The 21,464-nt window shown below is 40.2% G+C and overlaps 2 protein-coding genes across 2 annotated transcripts in view; one reads left to right on the plus strand and one right to left on the minus strand.

Moving 5' to 3' along the window:
• hdac9b (histone deacetylase 9b) overlaps positions 1-1,979 on the minus strand; it is a 44,498-nt gene extending 42,519 nt beyond the window's left edge. Inside the window, exon 1 of the mRNA XM_005472456.3 lies at positions 1,716-1,979. The gene's annotated coding sequence lies outside the window, so the exon portion shown is untranslated. The remainder of the gene's footprint in view (positions 1-1,715) is intronic.
• Positions 1,980-2,171: 192 nt separating this feature from the next.
• On the plus strand, positions 2,172-21,333 carry ankrd28b (ankyrin repeat domain 28b). The gene is made up of 28 exons (XM_003454373.4): positions 2,172-2,376; positions 7,239-7,322; positions 7,749-7,827; positions 8,359-8,429; positions 8,526-8,726; positions 10,104-10,191; positions 10,424-10,566; positions 10,761-10,973; positions 11,770-11,848; positions 11,950-12,064; positions 12,218-12,300; positions 12,496-12,559; positions 12,651-12,719; positions 12,796-12,936; positions 13,117-13,228; positions 13,355-13,381; positions 14,733-14,807; positions 14,904-15,105; positions 15,201-15,288; positions 15,381-15,498; positions 16,877-17,096; positions 18,334-18,421; positions 18,509-18,592; positions 18,734-18,879; positions 19,017-19,099; positions 19,221-19,303; positions 19,444-19,535; positions 19,675-21,333. The coding sequence occupies exons 1-28, from the start codon at positions 2,350-2,352 to the stop codon at positions 19,956-19,958; spliced, it is 3,159 nt and encodes a 1,052-aa protein (XP_003454421.1). The 5' UTR covers positions 2,172-2,349; the 3' UTR covers positions 19,959-21,333.
• Positions 21,334-21,464: the final 131 nt, after the last annotated feature.

A 21,464-nucleotide genomic window follows, 5' to 3' on the forward strand; every position in this document is an offset into this window, starting at 1 on the left:
ATATCAAAAGCTTCAGGTTATTAGGTTATTTTATATTTTTTGTAGTATATATTCTTCGTTCTCTGGCTGTCTCTTTTACAAGCACGTCCCCCACAAGGGGTCCTGTAAACAAGAAGAATGTAAATACAAGGTCAGGGGGCAGTTTTTAAAGCATGGTGGAAATTGGGGAGGTATGTGTGTAAGCATCTGTTTTCTTCATTTATGCTTTTACTGTGTTTCTTCTCCTAATTGAATTGGTGGGAACCTCCCCTCTGTCACAGCCCTGCCAGTGAGAAAGCACTCCTGCTGGGGTTACTTTGGCCTTTGGGAGGGCTTAGAGATAGATCCAGGAGGATTACCCCCAGCAAAGGTGACCAGTCTATATCCAAAATCATCCACATAGCTGCAACAGTTTTTTTCCATCTCCTCCAACCTGTAAATCCACTGCACTGAAATGTGAAACTACCCCCAAAAGTCAGTGAACATAGCCTCCATTCTTTCACCAAAGCCCTGCTACCTTCATCACTTACTGGCTGTGCCATGCTGCTTTTTTTTTTTTTTTTTTGAAGTCCTAATGGATTGGTTGGATAGTAAACACTATGAGCTCTCACACCTCTAGGAAAATGCCTGAATAGTGAAAGAGTTGCACTAAAAGCATATTAATGACACGATTTTCTCATGAAGAACAATTGCGCTTCATAATCAATACAAGTGTTTTTAATCTTTTACTGTTGTAGAATACTATGAATTAGAATGAGTATTTATTGTTATTATAAATACATGAAATATAATTAGATTAGGTGCCTTACTTGCAGTGACAGTCATTCACACAATACAACATTGCATGTAACACATAACACTATTGTATGAGAACACCACCACACGTGTTGCATTATTGCACATCATAACGACTATTACATATGGTGCCATCAGGGCATTTGATGCCCTGCTGGCTAGCAGATAGAAACTTCTCTTTATGCTGCTATTCTTGAAGTGTTATGTACTCTGTGAACTATTGACTCTACCAGAAATGCCTAGAGCCTAAAGCTATCCCCACCTCTATGACAGAACCACAGAGTCAGTAAGAACACCATAAAGAGACAACTTCTGCGTCCCTGCCCTTTTGCTTTGTGCTTCCTGTCATTCCTGTTAGTCCTGTCTGTGGAGTCCTCCCGGAAAAGAGGAAATGACTGCTCCACATCATCAGCTGTTGTAAACGTTGCATTCCACAAATGATTAAAATGTAAAAAACAAAAAAAGACAGCCTTGTCTACAGGATTAATGATGCAGAGACTTGTTTTGTGTAAAAGGATTTTGTTTTCTAATCCTGTCAAAGCTCTAGGATCAGTAACACTTGTACATGAATACAAGTGCTCTGAATAGTTTTAACTAATGCAAAAGAGGGGCAGCCGACAAAAAAATATTTAAATCACAAATCACTCCCCACCACCAAAACACATACATAAAATAAAATATTGTTTTAAATTGATTGCCATAAGCTAAAAGAGTTCCACTCCTTGTAGTTAAAAGGGAAGTCACTAGGTGGCCGTATTTCATCAAATTTCGGTGTTAGATCAGTAGACCTGAAACACATTTCGCATTTAAAGCCCGCCAGTAATTCAAAGTTTTAATATGTCCGCATTTCAGATCTAATTTACTGTTGACGGCGTAAAATAAATAGATAGTACTGTTTTGTGTGTGTTTTTTTTGTTTGTTTGTTTTATGTGTATGCTTACCCTTTTTTTAAATTTCCAGGAGACCCCGTCAGCCCGGAGAATTCATATTACTGCTGTCAGCACTTGACTCCCAGTGGCATCCATGGAGTTGCTCCAGCGGTTGCATGGTTGTCGCATTTGTGCAACTTCAGGATGAGTCACAGTTAATAAATAGAAAAACATTCAGCTGTTCTCAAAACCACGTTATTCAGAGCAGTGCACCATGGGTACACTACAATGTTAATAAATTTCACGTGGAATATAGAGTTTAAAATTGCTCTTTATAGAAAATATCTACACTTATAAGCGCTGAGGGCAGTGCAATATTCAACAAAGTGCGTCTGTGCTGTTACACAGAGTGCAGCTGGCAACAACCAATCAGCGATTCCCTTACTGACCTCTAGAGCGCTCTTAGCCTATCGGATTGCGTCTTTTCGGGGGGGTGAAATATGGTGGCGGCAATGTTATGGAGTTTCCGCTACTCCTCTCGCTTTCATGCCATCAGGTTAGGAAGCTAGCGAGCGAGCTAAGCTAGAGTGACGCTAGGCCTCCAGCAGAACCAGCGGCAGAAGCAACCGAGATCACACGCTGCTGTTCGGAAGGAGACAAGTATTCCTTTATGAACCTGCATGAGAGCTGTTAAAATACCACAAATATGGTGGTTCTCAAAATTCGAGACCAGGTAAGTAATGGCTGGTGTTAGAGGTTTGCCGTAAGTTTGAGCAAGTGGCCGGCTAATGTTAGCCTCGATTTCAGCGCTCGCCAGCGCAATGTAATTCGAGTCTTTCGAGCCCGACTCTGAAACGGAAGCATTTCCTTAATCTAGAATTTGAATTGTCCTCGATGAGGTGAAAGCTGGCTGAAGTACTGCGTGTAACATTCGGAGCCCCGTTGTTGTTCCTATCACGTTTGCACTCCGACACGCACATAAACGGCTGTTGAGTTGAAAAGCAGCTAATGATGTTGTGTTTATTTCCAGCAATTAGCCAGAGCCTGCGTGAAATGCATCCAGCTAGTCACTTGTGAAGTGACTAGTTAGCATAATGTGAGACAACAATGCTAAATTGTGTTCGTGCAGTCGCTTACGAGCAATTCTAGCCTTATTGATAAACAATAATTTCCTCTCTGTTGCTGTTACAGTGAGATTATTGCCATGACAGCCAAAGTGATCTGTTGATTGTGACATTACTGTGACAGCTAAACGTTTGTGGTTATAATTATGTTAGCAAAACCAACTAGTGATGTTTGTGGCAGCTGTAGGGTTTAGAAAACACTTAAATAACGATATAGTTTTTGTTCACTGATTCACCAAACTATGTTATTTGGTGTCACAGTGGGGCAGGATAATGGAGTGATTGGATTTGAGCAAAGCTTTGTGCTAGTTTGGTGACTTTATTGTTTTTAAGAGGATTTATAACACTGTTATAGTTAAGCTATGTCTATAATCAGACCTCTTTAGTGTGTGCCCTTATATAAAAACTCAAAAAAATATAAAACAAGACAGTTTCTATGAGCTATTATTCGCTTACGCTATACCCATGCGTACCGCGTTAATGGTATAAATGCAGGTAAACTGCTGTGTAATGCTTATATTTAATATATGAGGGCAATGGCAGTGTGACAGTATTAGACGTGTCATTTTAAACTCTGCAAAAAAAAACACTTGACACCTACTTCGTCAAAACCAGAATAGCTCAGTGTTATCATTTTAAGGGCTTTGTTTTGCACATGCCTGCTATTCTGTCACATATGTACGCGCATGTGTCTTTTATGGTCTCTGTGTGCTTGAATGATCTGGGCTCCTGTGAGCCGGTGGAAGTTGCCAAAGAGCTGTCTCCATGGTGATGGTATTAACTAGCTTGGCTTGTATGAGGAGAGGAGGCACACAGTCCAGCAGTGAGAGAGGAGCATAGAAAATCTCCTACACCACCACCACTCATGCAGGACACGGAGAACTGAAAACAACAAAATGCAGATCTGTCCTTCCTTTTTGTTTTTAACATGGCACAAATAGTGTTCGAACCACAAGAGTCTGCTTGTTGGCTGAATTTGTCCCCAGTAACTCTAACCTTCTTTGTGCCCTGCAGACATTCATGGGCATTATAATAACTAAACGAGTTCATTGTCCTTGTGTTTGAAAAAAAAAAAGCCACTGTATGCTGCTTGCTTGCTCGTTTTTGAGATTGCAGTGGTGGTTGTACAAGTTTGTAATGTCGTGATGGCTTCAATATATGTCGCAGGGAATAATCAACCCATGGCACCGCATATGTCTTGAATAGCTGTTGAGGGCTTATCCATAGCAGGGTGACCTTGATAGATTTTTAAAAAATTAAATAACAACAATGACCCTTACAATGTTTGACTTTTGGCTTATATGAAGTAAACTCAGCATGTTCCCTTACTTATTGCATATCCTTTCTGTCAGGTAAAGGTATAAATTCTTGGTTCCGTATTTAACTTCATGAAGCACTGAGTCACTAAAAGGCATCAGGAAGTAGTATACTGCAAAACCAGATGATTGCAAGTATATCTAGTTGTGCTTGATTCATTTTGTAAAGCAGGTTGCTGAAGATGCATTTTTATAAACCAAGTGTCTTTTGCACATGCAAACTGCATGCATGCACATTAGCTTAATTGACTAGCTGGGCAGCCAGCTAAGTTGAATGATTGAATACTAATGAATGCATGTACCCTGCATATTGCACCATTTTAACTGTACAATGGAAAAGATGTCATGGAAAGCAAAGAGAGGAGTCATTAAGTTCAGTGTTTTTGTTTTCTCTCAACTATTAGACTTATTTAATATGTTTTGAGTTATTTTAAGCCAAAATCTATTTCAGGCATGTAAAGGTCATGAGTAGATAATAGTGGTGTGAGGATCGATACTAAAGTATTGATTCTGTCAATACCAGATATTTATGTTCTAAAATCGATGCTCATATTAAAATATCAATATTTTATTAATTTGGGGTAAATTAGTAGTTTATGATTAACGGGAACACAGTGGAAAGTAGCTATATTATTAGGATTTTCTAAATGATTTGTAGGAACTACTCCTTCCGCTTTTCATAGTGATGCGAAATACAGCTGTATAAATGCATCGCTCGCTCAGGTGATGATCGTAAGCAGAGTCATGTGTGGAGCTGTTTCAGCTCCACAAACAGCCAAGACATGGTTTGTGACACATTTGGCAAGGCCGCAGACCTTGTCGAATATAAACAAAAGTAAATCATTACACAGAATATGATGATGAGTTTATGATGAGGCTAACTGAAGAGGAGGAAAGGGACAGGTGCTGCCTAAGAAGTCCTTTGGTGCTACAGGCAGATACTATCCGGGTACAAAGAGGGAAAATGTGGAGCTGTTGGTGATGTGTAACACTAAAAATACAACTCAAACATACATAAGATAGATAATAACATGTATCTAGGAAATGTTTCTCAGCTTTATTATTATTTTCAGTCACATTTGTTTTTAATTGGTAATTGGATGTTTTTAAAATGTAGATATTGAATTTTCAGGCTTTTTATTTTTTGTATGATAATTCTTCATAATTGAACGATAAGAACAAGAAGTCTGATGTCTTGTATCCATTATGAAGGTACAGTTTGAAAGACAATACTTTTGATTTTCTAAACACATGAAGTTTTTGTACAAAGTATCTGTATCAGATCACAATCACTGATACCAGTCTGAACCAGTCTTCTACTTGGTAGCTGATCAGAAAGGAAATCAGAGGCATCGCACATCACTAGTAGATAACGCAATGTTTCATCACGCAGGCAGCAGATTATTTTAAAAGCAGTTTCCTTCTGTCAGCCACTTTTCGTTCATGCATTTTGTTTTGGATATATGCTCTCTTACTCATTCAGGTTAAGATTTCTCACTTACAGTGTATTTCTTAGGAATATAGTTTGTAATAGTGGTTTCAGCTGTAACACTTTAAAATGTAAGGAATGCTCTGCCTGGAAGGGATCTCCTCCTCTCCACTGTTGTCCCTGTCCAACCCAGCCTGTTGCTACAGGGCATGCAGATGAAAACATCCTGATCAAAGACTCCAGTGTTTCCCAAATCTTTGCCCTGGTTTTAAAGTGATCCAGTGTTGCTATATATAAATGATATATTTTAATCACATTACTTACCTAGGATTTGTTTTTGTTTTTTGGGTTGTTGTTTTGTTTTGTTTTTTCAATTATTTCAGTTGAGCATTGCAAGCATTTCCTCTGTCTAAAATGACAGGAGGGGCTGACTCTTTCAAAAAAACAAAACAAAAACATAAAAAGACTGAAGCCAGCAGGGAAAAGTGTTATCCAACATGAAGGGAATATTGTAACGCTGCATTCAAGACGCAGTTCTGTCATTTATGGTGTGGCAAACTATAAATGCTGACCAACAAATGGCTTGCACTGAAGTCATAGAGAAATACACAACACTGCCAGTTCTTCAAGTCAAAGTCAACTTTCTTATTCATAACTTTATGATGTAGAAGACATAAAATATATTAAAGTATAAATTATATTAAAGCTTTTGTGCAATTATTAATATGTATAAAATGTGAAGGGTATAGCAGTTTTTTAAGTATAAGCATAAATGTTTTTTAAAGGCTATGTACATATAGCAACTGTTTATACATAACTGGACAAGTGAGGAGTCATCAGTATGAAACTGAGAAAATGAGCATAGCAGCAGTTTGTTTTTGTAGGGTGTTGCCAATTCAATGGCCAACATGTCTGTTAGGTTGAAGTTTACCTTGTTCACATGTTTTGTCACTTTTTAGAAACATCGCAAGTGTTATGATGGAGTCATTTAAAAAATGCCATTGTACACTCACATTGAAAAACACACTGCTGGCACTCTGTCTACACGATGATCAACAAGAGAGATTTCTCAAAGAACTTTGGTTCATTTTTATGCCAAAACTTGACCTTGTGATCATGTTGGATGTGGTGAGTAAGAGCAGCTGTGTACTTTTATTTTTTTCCTGTTTTTGATTCCTGGCAGTGTGAAAGTAAGCAGCACAGTTCTCATTTTGAATACAAGGTTCGGGTCTGTCTTTTTTAATGTCTTCATTCAAAAACTGCGTTGTTTATCTCTGCTAACATGGCATGTTTACTTACCAACAGACAGAAAGTGCAGAACGGTGTTTGAAAAGTGGCCTTGACAGTCTGTGAAATGCGGAGTCATCATTTCATTGTTTGTTCTCTTCCTCTCAAAGAATAATGCTCTTTTACATTGCTTTCATTTGTGCTTTGTTGAATGCCAATATTTGATCTTCAAATGAGTGTTGTGTATGTCCTGTGTTGCAAGCATGCTGAAGTTCTAAAGTTTCAGTTTGACTGATTACTGGTTTTCTCAGATTTCAACAATACCCATAAGACAGACAATATTGTTACTCGCAGTTCTTTGGGTTTGCTCTGTATGCAAATTGTAGTAATAGAAGCTGAGATGGTGTTACATGTCAACAAAGAAAAGTATCAAAATCGTGATAATTTTGACTTTTTTATTTATTTATTCTGTGCTTTCTTTCTTTTTTTTCTTTTACAGCCTCCTTTGCTGAAAGCTATTTTCAATGTAGATCCTGATGAAGTACGTTCCCTCATATTCAAAAAAGAAGATGTGAATGCACAGGTAAGCCCAACAGTTATAAACATCTGCATCTGTTTCCTCATATTATTGTTATATTTTGGGAATAAAAAAACGACAAATGCTGAATGTGCAGTTGTCCTTGAAAGGCCTTGTGCAGCTCTGCATTCCTCTCAATATTACATATTCAAGTGGTGGTGTTTGTTTCAAAATAAGGCTGTACTTGCTCATGCTTCACTGCAAGGCTTTTGTTTTCTTTTTTTTTCTTAATTTGTTAAAACCACAATGTGGTGTTTGTGTAAACATTTGTTCCTCTTAACACTTAAATGTTGCACATGTTAAGGAAAATGTGTTTTTGTATTGCTACAACAGACCACTGCACGTGTAATGAAGAGACAGATTGCAGTGTTTACTGCAAGTTGTTTTGTTTCTCTGTAATCTCAGCAGTGTCTTCCTGTTCACTTAATACAGGACAATGAGAAGCGAACTCCATTGCATGCCGCTGCCTATCTCGGAGATGCAGAAATTATAGAGCTGTTGATTCTATCTGGTATGTTTTCTTCTTGGTATTAATGCAATGATCACAAGAAAGTGCTTAAAGCCACGAATACTGGGTGAATTTTGGATTGTAGAAATGAGTGTTTCACAAATGCCTGGAGAGATTATCTATCAGTTTTTAATCAGAGAAAATAAATAAGTCATGCTCTTAAAATGTGAAATGTTAAAAATATTACAGATGTGCCTATAATTATCTTCCTAATGCTGGGAGCACATGACATACTGCTTTTTCTTTCTTTTCTTTTCTAAACTCAAGGTAGTGGTGAATGATTAATGCAAGTGTGTGTGTGTGTGTGTATAAGTACGTAATGGCACCTTTTAAAAGCAAAGTGGAATACAAGATGTCATGCCTCTGCATACAGTATGGTGAAATATTTGAAATGTCTCTACACCCCTTTCTGCCTTTTCTGAACTTTTCTAATTTAGTCTCTCCAAAAACTGTTGAATACCTTCTTGTCGAACCGTTGCACCATATGCAGCAAAACCATACGAGTTTAAATAGCCTTTGCTTCTTCACTTCTAGGTGCAAGAGTAAATGCCAAAGATAACAAGTGGCTCACTCCCCTGCACCGAGCTGTGGCCTCCTGCAGTGAGGTATGCGAATTTTCCCCTGGTTCTGTCATACACACTACAAGACACAGGTTTGCATATCCAAACAATGTAAACCTACATGCTGTTTTTTCCTCATAGGACGCTGTCCAGGTGTTGCTGAAACACTCGGCTGATGTAAATGCCCGAGACAAAAACTGGCAGACGCCACTTCACATCGCCGCCGCCAATAAGGCGGTCCGCTGCGCCGAAGCCCTCGTGCCACTACTCAGCAATGTGAATGTGTCAGACAGAGCAGGCCGCACCGCGCTGCACCATGCAGCCTTCAGCGGTCATCTGGAGGTAAATTTAAACCCCAAGGCATTGTTAGATTAAGCTGTGCTTAAGGAGGCACTTTAACATCTTTGGAATCGATGTGGTTGCACGTTAATGAATTGAAATGGCAGCTGAACGTTTGGTATCAGCTTTCTTAAGGAGCAGACTGTTAGTGTAGAGGGTTGGTGAGGTTTTGTGGTGGTACAGTGTCTTTGAGTATAACCTCTTCAGTAATCCTCATATTGATTGATTTGAATTGATAGTGGTAAATATGCTGTGTGCTACATAGATCGCTTTTGCTGGCAAACTGTCAGAGTATGCTAGCAGTGCTGGGTGTGTTTACCTGGCTGTTATTAGACGTTCCCGACCTTTTTCTAAGAAGAAGTGTTTCTGCTTGCCTCAAGAATGATTAAACACAGGTGGGCACTCTGCCATGCAGTGCAGAATAATGGCCACATTATTTGCCCATTTAACAAGTGTTAGTTGAGACAAGCAACATCCACATATAGGTCTGCTGAATTTTAGTAGCGCATGACTAACCGACCGTTTGATCCCGGATTCAGTTGCGCAAAATCTGGTCCAGTCATCCAAATGCTTCCTGACATCAGGGCACCCTCTTAAGTTAAAGAGGGCAGCTTTTCAATGTTTAATGAGCCAGCTACATTGAATTAAAGAACACAAACTACATTTTCAGACATGGCTTAAGACTGAGTGGGCTCTCTGCATGCAGTCATAAATTGTGGTCACATACTTAAGGGTGTTGGATGCACAGATAGTGCTTGACCAATCACGAGTCTGGATGCAAATTACCCATTGTAATCTTGGACTTGCATGCAAATTAGCTATCTGAAAAGTGGATTATCACAAATTCATGCAAATGAATGCAAGTGCATACAAACTATTTGGAGCACCTTTTAGGTATACAGTGGTATTCAAGTTAAGCATATAAATATGAAAAAGGTGAATCTGTGGAGGTCTGCTCCAAGAGAACAATGCCACACTACTGACTGTACAAGACAGGATATTTGGAAATGGATGTTTTCTTGTTTAATCTTAATTATATTTGTTCTGTTGGCATACCTGCACAGAATCTGTGCAAAAGGGTGACAAGGTTTCACCACTCATGTTTGCTCAGCAAGTTAAAAAATAACTTTAGAAACCCCTGCAGGTTCACCTAATTTCTATTATATTAAACTAAAGATATGCATGCATTGACAAGACAATTGATCCAAGAGCGCTAAGATAAAGTCACTGAACTCGTATATCTATTATTATTATTATTATTATTATTATTATCATTATTATTATTATTATTATTCGTTTTTTCTCATCCCCTGTTTGTTTGTTTGTTGTTGTTTTTTTTGGTTGTTTTTTTTTTTTGTTTGGGGTTTTTGCTACTTTTAGATGGTGAGACTCTTGCTCTCCAGAGGGGCCAACATCAATGCTTTTGACAAGAAGGACCGCCGTGCGATACACTGGGCCGCCTACATGGGTAAAAAATATGCAGCCATAGAGATTTTTACATTTTTGTATTTGTTCATTTTTATGCAACATTCCTTTCTTCTTGTGGTCAATATAAGCTTAAATGGCAGAACTTTATTTGAATAAAAACCATCTGTTAAGATGTTTTTAAATGTTTACATTAGAGTAGATGCCATATGAACAAAAACATGTCTAATATCTTTGTGTAAGCATTATGTAATTAAATCTCTTTTTATCTTCAGGACACATAGAAGTGGTGAAGCTGCTGGCGTCACATGGAGCTGAGGTGGCCTGCAAAGATAAGAAATCTTACACCCCCCTACATGCGGCAGCCTCTAGTGGAATGATCAGCGTTGTCAAATACCTCCTGGACTTGGGGGTGGATGTAGGTTCCACCCACAAGCTTTTTGCCATTGCACTGTAGACACTGCTATGCTGTATGAGCTCAACAGGAAAGATATTTTTCAGTGGTGGCTCTAAATTGTGTGTTACAACTGTTCTAACTGTAACTGTTCTTTTATTCTTTATTCTTCTTTATTCTAATTGTCTTAATTGCCCGTTGTTTTCCTGACTTTCTAGATCAATGAGCCCAATGCATATGGCAACACACCCCTCCATGTGGCCTGCTACAACGGGCAAGATGTGGTTGTGAACGAGCTCATAGACTGTGGAGCCAACGTCAACCAGGTGAACGAGAAGGGCTTTGCCCCTCTGCATTTCACCGCCGCCTCGCGTCACGGAGCGCTCTGCCTGGAGCTTCTGGTTTGCAATGGGGCAGATGTCAACATTAAAGTGAGTGAAAACAGGAAAAGCTTGTTATTAAACAACTAAGTATTTACCTGTTGTAGGGCTACATTATGTCAGTCTCGGGTGTTTTCAGCTGGTTGTCGTGTACCTGGAGTCGAGTGTTTTGACCGATTCATGAAACTATATATTTTTAGATATAAATTGTAACGTCCGCCATTTTCTTTGTGAGTATTTATTACATGGCATGCTGCGGGGAAAAGCCTGTTCTAACCTTTGAGTCTAAGGTTTGAGTACCTGACGGCTCTTTTTTGCTTCTCATCCATAAACTCTCTCCATACTCTTTCACGTGATTCTTGCGTAGGTGGTAGAAGAGGTTTGTCATGTGTGAGTCTGTGATGGGGACCAGTTTGCAGCATAATTTGCATAGTACAGTTTTCTGGTCTGTGCCAGTCTTTTCATAACCAAACCATTTCCATGGTACAGAGGTAGCCACTGGTTTAGGAATAAGGTCCTCGACTTGTTTTGACTGGTATTTCTGTTTGGAGCTACCTGGTTCTGCCTCATCTTCACTGACCATGCTGGTATTTTCTGTGCCTGCATTCACATGGTCAGTCATCCAAACGATGAAAAAAATATTGCATTTTGCGACACCACGAAATAAACGATCGGGTATAATATCACACAGCCCTCTTGCTTCCTTGTGTGTAAAAGTGTATTATTGTGCCTTCTTCCTACATGTGATAGATCTTCTCATTGTTTTAGGGAAGCTGATTGACTTGGGATTAAACTTTACTGTAAAAAGGCATAACTTGTCAGATAATAAGTTTTTGTTTCAATTCAGAGTAAAGATGGGAAGACTCCACTCCACATGACAGCGATCCATGGGAGGTTCTCAAGGTCTCAAGCAATCATTGAGAAAGGTGAGCTGTTTCTCATGCTGGACCCAGAAGCAGAAACTGCTTTTTAGTGTAACAGCGGCTAAATGCTTGCTTTGATTTTTTTATTTTTTTTTTCCCTAAAGGTGCAGAGATTGACTGTGAAGACAAGAACGGAAATACACCACTACACATTGCAGCTCGATATGGCCATGAACTCCTCATTAACACTCTCATCTCCAACAGAGCTGACACAGCTAAGTACGTGAGCCTTTCTGCTGATTTTTCAGTTAAGTCTTAGAACATATATTGAAGAGCCTTCCAAAAGCACACGTGTATTATCTGTTACGTTAGCAACATTGTTGTGTACTGTTTGTATGATACAAAGTTTTTTGTTTTGTTTTTTTCATTCAGACGAGGAATCCATGGCATGTTCCCACTGCATTTAGCTGCTCTCAGTGGCTTCTCTGACTGCTGCAGAAAGCTCCTGTCTTCAGGTGAACAGCACTCAACTTTACTCATGCCCTGTCACAGTCTTCAGTGCAACATGACACAAAGCTCAGGTTTAAGTAGTTTAGAAATTCCTGACAGGAAAAAAAGTTAAAAAAAAAAAAAAAAAAATCATCTGCAATGTAAAACATTTTATAATATATCCTTAATGTGTCTCCTTCATAATCTTTTACCCTGTGCAGGCTTTGATATTGATACTCCTGATGACTTTGGGAGGACCTGTTTACATGCTGCAGCAGCTGGAGGGTCAGTACAGGATGGCTGAATATCGCCTTTAGTATTAACTCTAATTGTGTAATTTTTAATCAAGTGATTTTCTGTCTGTCTAACCCCTCAGAAACCTGGAATGTCTCAATCTTCTCCTCAACACTGGGGCTGACTTCAACAGAAAGGACAGCTTTGGCAGGTTTGTAGTATTTATTGGTGGATTTGGATCAAGAGTCAAATTTGAACAGGGAACTGAGCTGTGTTTGCTTTTCCAGGACCCCTCTGCACTACGCTGCTGCCAATTGTAACTACCAGTGCCTGTTTGCTCTGGTGGGGTCTGGGGCCAGCGTCAATGACCTAGACGAGCGGGGCTGCACTCCTCTCCACTACGCCGCTGCGTCTGACACAGATGGAAAGTCAGTAAATTCTCTCTATTAAAAATGGTGGATGTTGTGTGGGAGGTGGTTCATGTTTGTAGGTTTTCACAGATAAAAGTAAAAATAACCACCTGCATTATCCATTATGCTGAGTAGTGGTTTAGGACTAGAAGCCAGCATGTTGTTTCCTTGACTACAGCGCTTTTGTTGTGTCTGCAGGTGCCTGGAATATTTACTGAGAAATGATGCAAATCCGGGGATCCGGGACAATCAGGGCTACAATGCTGTGCACTACGCCTCAGCGTATGGACATCGCCTTTGTCTGGAGCTGGTAAGAACTTCAATCCAGAGTACATGACACTTAACAGCCACCATGTCCCTGTTTACATGTTTGTGTTTTGTGGAATTCTGCTTAAAGCATTGCCTGTTTTGTTTTTTTTCCTGTGTTCTTTACCAGATTGCAAGTGAAACACCCCTAGATGTGGTAAGTTTATTTTTAGTTTTCTGTTCTGGACTTCTTTTCACCTCTCGTCCGAGAGGATTCTTCAGTTGTAAAAGTAAAGAATCCTCTCATGGGGAGTATGAGCTATTCAGCCCCTAGTGGTGCTTTCACCTTGGACTTAGTCCAGAGAGTTGTTGACCCAGTTCTTGTCATCATTATTACGTTATTGGGGTTGCACATTTCAAGATGTGAGTGAGTGAATCACCTGGGAGGGGATCTCAAGACTGTGTTATAGTTGGTGTTTTAGGCCACCACCTGTTCTGAAATGGTTGTTCCGTTTGGGCATAGATGGCTTCCTTTACTCATCCTTGAATCGTCTGTGTTCTCTGGATGACGTCTTGGTTCTCCCCTGGTGAATGTCTGACGTTCTGTCTCATGCCTCTTTGCTGATAACTAGAAGTTCTCTATTAATGTGTGTGTTCCTTTTCTTTTGCCTTGGAGGGAACGTTTTCTGTATGTTTGTGTAAGCTTCTGATAACCACAAGTCTGTGTTCCACTGGGTGGTGGGACTCAGAGTTGGTGGTGGGTTTCTGGTCATTTTCGGTGTTCAGGCTACTATCTCCCTCAGTTGAATGGCAACCTGTTTTTCTTGGTATCCTTGATGTTTTTATCCCTTTAGTTGATTTGCTTATTGTAAAAATAAATGGTAAATGGCCTGTATTTATATAGCGCTTTCTAGTCCCTAAGGACCCCAAAGCGCTTTACATATCCAGTCATCCACCCATTCACGCACACATTCACACACTGGTGATGGCAAGCTACGTTGTAGCCACAGCCACCCTGGGGCGCACTGACAGAGGCGAGGCTGCCGGACACTGGCGCCACCGGGCCCTCTGACCACCACCAGTAGGCAACTGGTGAAGTGTCTTGCCCAGGGACACAACGACCGAGACTGTCCGAGCCGGGGCTCGAACCGGTAACCTTCCGATTACAAGGCGAACTCCCAACTCTTGAGCCACGATCGCTATTATTGTAGACGAGAAGAAGCCTCTCAAATGAGGAGTCAAATCTCTTCATGAACCTAAAAAGAAGTACCATGAACTCTGAGGCCTTGATTATATTTTCTGGACCTGTGGGTCTGTTTAAGTTCAAGTGATGAAGATTTTTCATTTTTTTCATTAGTCAGTGAGCACAAGGGTCCCTACAGATGTTCATTTGTGGTCGCACAAACTCATCTGCAGAAACATTTTACTACAATACAAAAGCCGTATAACAGGAATGACTTTTCTGCTGTGATGTCTCCAACTACACTGACAGAGTCATGCAGTAAGAAAGTGCAAGTAGGAAAGGAAACATCTCAATCAGGTTGTAATGTGTGTCTTGGTTTATTCAGCTAATGGAAACCTCAGGGACAGACATCCTGAACGACGCCGATGTCAGAGCCCCCGTCAGTCCCCTGCATCTTGCTGTGAGTAATTTGAAACACTTGGTTTTATCCTTCTGGTGAGCACTACATGTCACCAGCGTCAGCGATAACTTTATAATGGGGGGATCCACCTTTCAGGCATACCATGGTCACCATCAAGCTATGGAGGTTCTGGTGCAGTCTCTGCTGGATCTGGATGTGAGAAACAGCCAAGGGCGCACACCCCTGGACCTGGCTGCCTTCAAAGGGCATGTGGAGTGTGTGGATGTCCTAATCAACCAGGGAGCCTCCATCTTGGTGAAAGATTACACCTTGAAGCGAACCCCTATACATGCTGCAGGTATGTTGGACACGGAGTTACAAATAAAATTTCCAAAATCTGAAAATTCAGACCCGAATACAACATGATAAGTAATAAGTTAATCTTTCCCGCAGCTACCAATGGTCACTCAGAATGTTTACGTTTGCTCATTGGAAATGCTGATCTTCAAAGTGCAGTAGACATTCAAGATGGGAATGGACAGTAAGTTCAATTAAAATCTTTTTATGTCTTTTTATTTTATTTCCATTCTTATTCTAAAGTCATTGCTAACATTATTGTCTCATATCTCCTAGAACCCCTCTCATGCTAGCGGTCCTGAGTGGACACACAGATTGTGTGTATTCTCTGCTGAATAAAGGAGCCAATGTAGAAGCCAAAGACAAATGGGGCAGGACAGCCCTGCACAGAGGGGTAAGTAAATGTCATTATTTTTACACATAGTGTCCTTTGCTGCGCATAACTTTATTCACAGTTTTCAGTATGGATACCTAAATCTTGCTACCACTATCAGACTTTACATGTATATTTCTTAGCCTTTGTGGAATGCAATAGTATGAGTGTGTCTCTTCAAATATCGCAACAACACAATAATCACAATTGTTTTTGTTTTGTTTTTTACTGTGTTGCAAGGCACATTTAACTTATTGCCAATCAACCAGCATGTCTCGCTTTTAGAAATTTTGTTTGTCAACATCCTCATTTTCTCCTGATTAGATAGTTGCAAGTCATTGCATACATGCCTAAATGATGCAGCAGTATCTACAGTTGGTACAAAACAGCAGTGGTGTATTCACACTAAACACAGGGAACACATCACTCACAGAATGACAGTAACTTCCCATTTGCCTCAGAATCCCATGATTTTGCTTTTAAATCACTACATGGCATGGTTCCACTTTATACGTTAGAGCTCCTAATACCTCATACCACCCCAGACCCTTCAGAATCAGTTGCTGTTACATATTCTACGGTTCAGACTTAAAACAAACAGCGAACTGTGTTTAGCCCAGTTCTGTGGAACAAACTTCCTCTCGCCATTCTATCAGCACAATCATTTCCCCATTTAGAAATTAATAAACGAACTTCAGGAAACTATGGATTGGCTTTTACATATTGTTTTCTTAAATGTTTACTTTTGCTTTCTTTGTCTATTGCTTGTATATCTTCTTTATTCATTAATTTTATGCTTTTTGGAATGTTTTTAGTACTAATATTTTTTTGTTATATAAAGGACCTTGTGTGTTTTTCCATAATGTATGGGTTTACACATTTAGTTGGCAAGCGAAAGGTCGATAGTTGAATTCCAGTCTGAGACGCACATTCCATGTCGGGTAGCATATAAAAGGGCATCTGACGTAAAACTCTCAAGACAAACATGCGGATCTACCCAGTATGACTTTACAACACTCCTACTGTACCAGCTTTCTGCACAAATATTCTCTATTTGGACAACAGACATGTCAGCATATATTGAAAAGAAAACATAGGCATCGTGTTAGGAATCGATGTGGAAATATTCTGCTTTGGGATGCCCAAAAGGCAGTAAAGATACTGAAAGTAAAAAGAGGCTGACTTCTGCTATAGTGCAGTGATCCAACGTAGACCCTCAAAATGTACCATGAACAACTTAAAGAAACAGAAGCAACACTAATGGAGGAAATATTGTGAAACTGGGTAGTGCTGCCAGTGTCTGAGAGGTTTCTCTGAAACCTTGTTATTTTTATACATAATGTATGTTGTCATTCCGGATGTAAGCCAGTCATTGGTAAAACCTGTTTTCTGTTCTCAGGCGGTGACTGGCCATGAGGAATGTGTGGAAGCTTTGCTTCAGCACAGCGCCAGCTTCCTGGTGCGAGACTGTAAAGGGCGCACACCGATCCACCTGGCAGCGGCGTGTGGACACATAGGGGTACTGGGAGGCCTTCTGCATGCTGCCCAATCAGTGGAAACACTCCCTGTCTTAACAGACAACCAAGGCTACACCCCACTGCACTGGGCCTGCTACAATGGTACAGAGAAGAGGGCTTTGATGACCCTCAGTGTAGATAAAGACATTTACATGTGATGGTTAGAACATGCAAGCCTGCCACTAAGTACAGTAGATTAGTATAATGAAGCACCCAAGTAAATGTGGTTGGAATATAGCCAAGCACATCTTTTCCATGTTTATTGCTTGTTCATCATACAGACGGCGACAGAATTATTTGTCCCTTCTTTAAAAATTAATTTTGTGTTTTCCAAGTGCTGTTAAACAAAGAAAGGAATTTTTCTTTTACAGTTTTTTCAAGCATCCAAGTTTTTTTTTGGGATGCCTACATTATTTTACTTTGCACACAGAGACAAAATTATTTCACCAAAACTAAGAGGGTTAAAATTATTAGCCTCCACAGTGCTTCTTTCCCCAAACATAAACAGTGTCTCTGTGGACAGAGAACTCTAGTTTAGTCTCATCTGACCAAAGTACACACTTCCAGTATGTATACTCTTTCTCCAAGTTGTCCTTAGCATACTTCAGTCTGGCTTTTCTTGGTGTGCAATCTCACAGTCCATTCCTTTGCATGGTTCTAGTGATTCTCTTCTGAGCGCATAATTCCCAACTTAGCTAAAACATTCACTCATGTTTTGGCAGTTGCTAAGGGGTCTTTAGACACATCTCTCACTAGTTTCCTTTCCAGAGATTTTGAAATCTTTTGCTTCCTACCTCTGCCAGACTTTTTCTGTCCTGTGTGGCTCTCTTTGAATTTCTTGATGATGCTTCTCACTCCAGTTCTCAGTACTTGGAAATGCTGTGATAACTTTGTATATCCTTCTCCTGCTTTGTGAGCATCAACAATTCTTTTCCTCAAGTCTAAACTGATTTGTTTTGTTTTTGGTGTTATGCTTTCTAAAGTGACAGCTCCAACTCTTGCTGAAGTTTTTTTTTTGTACTGTGCTCAAAGCTGCTCAAAGCTTGTAAATTAAAGGACATTATTCCATGGCAGTGATTCGTGCTATGACTCAGTTAAAAAAATTGTGAAATAATTATGGAGCACAAATAGAAATAATGTATGCTTTCTAAAGAAAACTAGTATGTTTAGAAATGCTATGTTGAAAATTCTGGCACTTGGGAAGCTTTTGACCCAAACTTTGCATTTCATAGGGAGGTTAATACAGTTCTCTTATGCACATCCTTAGGCTAGTTTTGACACATCCTGGTAATTATTGCTGTGTTAATGCTGTAACTAGCTAATGTTTTCATTCTTGCAGGTCACGATACGTGTGTGGAGGTTTTGCTGGAGCAAGAGGTTTTCCACAAGGCCGATGGCAATTCTTTCAGCCCCCTCCACTGTGCTGTGTAAGACCTAGAGCTGCCTTCTCTTGTTCAATGTGTGTAAGGACAGAGCATCTACCAGATTAAATAGTGCTGTTTTTTATTCCTTAGGATCCATGACAACGAAGGTGCTGCTGAGATGCTGATAGACACACTGGGCCCTGCAATTGTCAATTCCAAAGACAGTAAAAACAGGCATGTATGATGTTACAAGATAAATATTAATTCAAGCCTGAATAGAATTGTAAAGCACCTGATTCTGGGAACGAGCGTAAGGAAGTGAAGGTTCATATCACTGAATAAATACTGAGCCTTGCTTTGATGTTGCACGTGCAGGACCCCGCTGCACGCAGCAGCCTTCACTGACCATGTGGAGTGTCTCCAGCTGCTGCTGAGCCACAACGCTCAGGTCAACAGTGTCGACGCCGTGGGGAAGACACCGCTCATGATGGCTGCTGAGAACGGCCAGACCAACGCTGTCGGTACGAAGGCTTTAACTATTAGCCTGGCAAATATCACAGCGGGACATAATAATCAAGTGCAGGATTGAATTAATAAACTGTGCTTTATTGAATTAACTTCATTTTGTTTTTCCTGTGTTTAATCATGTCACCATTAGAGGTGCTGGTGAGCAGTGCAAAAGCAGATCTCACTCTACAAGATGCTGCAAAGAACACTGCACTACACCTGGCCTGCAGTAAGGTGTGTAGTACCATATGGTGGCACTGTGCTCTTAATCTGCACAGTGTCTTGCTAAAGTGTTTAAATATGAGAAAGGATGAGCATTTACCACTGTGTGGCTCTTTTTTATACCCATCCATAGGGACATGAAACCAGTGCCTTGTTGATATTGGAGAAGATTACAGACAGAAACCTCATAAATGCTACTAATGCCGCCTTACAGACGTACGTATCACTTATATTAGTACCTCGCCTGTTAGGCATTATTGTGGATAACTGAATTCTTAATGTCAAAATGCACAAAACAAATCAGTAAATATCAACTTGCTCGCCAGCACATCCAAAGATTTATCTTGTCCTTTAAGGCCTCTACACGTGGCTGCAAGAAATGGCCTGACTGTGGTGGTGCAAGAGCTGCTTGCAAAGGGAGCCAGTGTCCTTGCAGTTGATGAAAATGGTAATTTCACTGTATTGTTTCATTTTTTTACTTATGGGTTTTGGTGCGCATCCTTGGGCACGAGAAAAGCTGACTGTAAATGTTTTCTTTGCATTAATTTTATGGGGCATAAAATATCGTTGTGTTGTTATTTCCTCAGGTTACACGCCCGCCTTGGCTTGTGCCCCCAACAAAGATGTGGCAGACTGCCTAGCCCTCATCCTGGCCACCATGATGCCTGTGTCTCCCTGCACCCCGGCACCAACCCTCCCATTCAGTGCCATTAACCATTACACTACCAGCCCCTCCAAGAGCGTCACGTTCGACAGCCTGCCCGTGCTGCGTGGCGAGCACAGCTCATACTGCAGCTTCAACAACATCAGCCACCACGACGGCTTCTACAAAGACGAGGAGCTCAACGACTCTGATTCAGAGACGTACTGAAGGAAGGGAGAAAGTGATAAATGCATAAACACACACTGTGTCTTAAAAATCACCCACCATGACTTCGGGAAGGCAGAATGAGACACAAGCCCCCACAGGAGCCTTAAGAGTCCCCCCTACCCCTTCATCACCACCACCACCAGAGAGCGAGCAAGTGAGGGAGGAGGTGCAGCAGGCTGGCCAACGCTCATCACCACCTCATCCAGCACTAGGTGTCCTTTCAACTAATACTGGACCTCAGTGACCACTGCTTTACCCACACGGACTTCTTGAGTGCTAAAACCTGGACTTGTTGGGTAGACGGCAACCTTTCTAAGGCAATAACATGCTGTAGACGGGTGGTTGCACATCACAGAGAGCTAAACCAACAGGGACCAAGAGACATGGATACATTTTAACCCAGTTTTAACTGTGCAAATGAGACTGAGAAGGTTTGGGTTCATCAGCGGTTCGCTGTTTCTGTTAGTGTGTGTGTGTGCGTGCGTTTGTTTGGAGGGTTGGGGGTGGGGGGGTTCATGGGTTTATATCCGCACACTACACCCTTCAGAATGCACTTGTCCTTCAAGTCTGTAAAAGTCATACTGGGGGAAAAATCATTTATTTTTTGAGATCAAATTTTTATTAAACCCATTTTTCATGTCTTAAATTCCTTATCCTCTAGAGGAAAACAAAAAAAAAGTCAGGTTTTAATGATCTGAGTAATTTCAAAAAATTTGATATGTGCACCAGTTAATTATTAGGTCGAGCAACCTTAATTTTGTACATTGACTTGTCCATTGCGGTTTAGTCTTTGAAGAATAAATTATTTGTGTACTTCTGGTCCCTTTTTATGTGTTCATTTTGTGCCTTCATTAGTTACTGAGAAAGGATGGGTTTGTAGAGGCAGCTGTGAAAGTACAGTGGTGCACACTAGGTAAGTATTTAAACATTTGTAAGAAGCACTGATCCCTTACTGAGGTATTTAGGCTGAGCTTTGCGAGGAGAAACACTGTAAACCAATGATAGGACGGCATTTGATTTTTCTTCTGTCTGAATGATATTTTTGCTCTTATCTTAGTCAATGTATTGACTTTTGCTTGCTTTAACTTCAAAAAAAGAGAGAGAGAGAAACCACTCGATTGTACCCTGATTCAAGAATTTACAGTTTTGTTTGTTGAAAAATGCTTTTAACTGGAATTATGTAAAATACATTCGCTAGCTTCATTAGTATGGAAAAGTGTTTTTTTCTTTTCCTTGCTTTTTTTTCTTGAAGAGGAATGAAACTAGCATGTATATAGGGAAAATGACTGTGAATTCAAGTTCCAATGAATTCTTTCAGTACTGAGATTGCTGTATATTTTATGAGTAATAAAGAAATGAGTTATTTAATGATGAATTTGATTTATTTATTTTTTTGTTAAATGCTGTCTTTATTTCTAATGGCGACAATCTTGAGCCGCCCCTCATTTCTTTGTTTTGCTGGGAAAATGGGTGCAAGTGTACAAAAACATATGGAAATACAGTATA

This window comes from Oreochromis niloticus, linkage group LG11, assembly GCF_001858045.2.
Source record: "Oreochromis niloticus isolate F11D_XX linkage group LG11, O_niloticus_UMD_NMBU, whole genome shotgun sequence".
Taxonomy (NCBI): domain Eukaryota; kingdom Metazoa; phylum Chordata; class Actinopteri; order Cichliformes; family Cichlidae; genus Oreochromis; species Oreochromis niloticus.

Excerpts from the sequence above, each read along its gene's own strand:
- ankrd28b (XM_003454373.4), top strand. The coding sequence starts at position 2,350 with ATGGTGGTTCTCAAAATTCGAGACCAG. Across the intron at positions 12,065-12,217 it reads AACAGAGCTGACACAGCTAA|ACGAGGAATCCATGGCATGT; the intron begins GTACGTGAGCCT and ends TTTTTCATTCAG. Across the intron at positions 12,937-13,116 it reads GCGTCTGACACAGATGGAAA|GTGCCTGGAATATTTACTGA; the intron begins GTCAGTAAATTC and ends TTGTGTCTGCAG.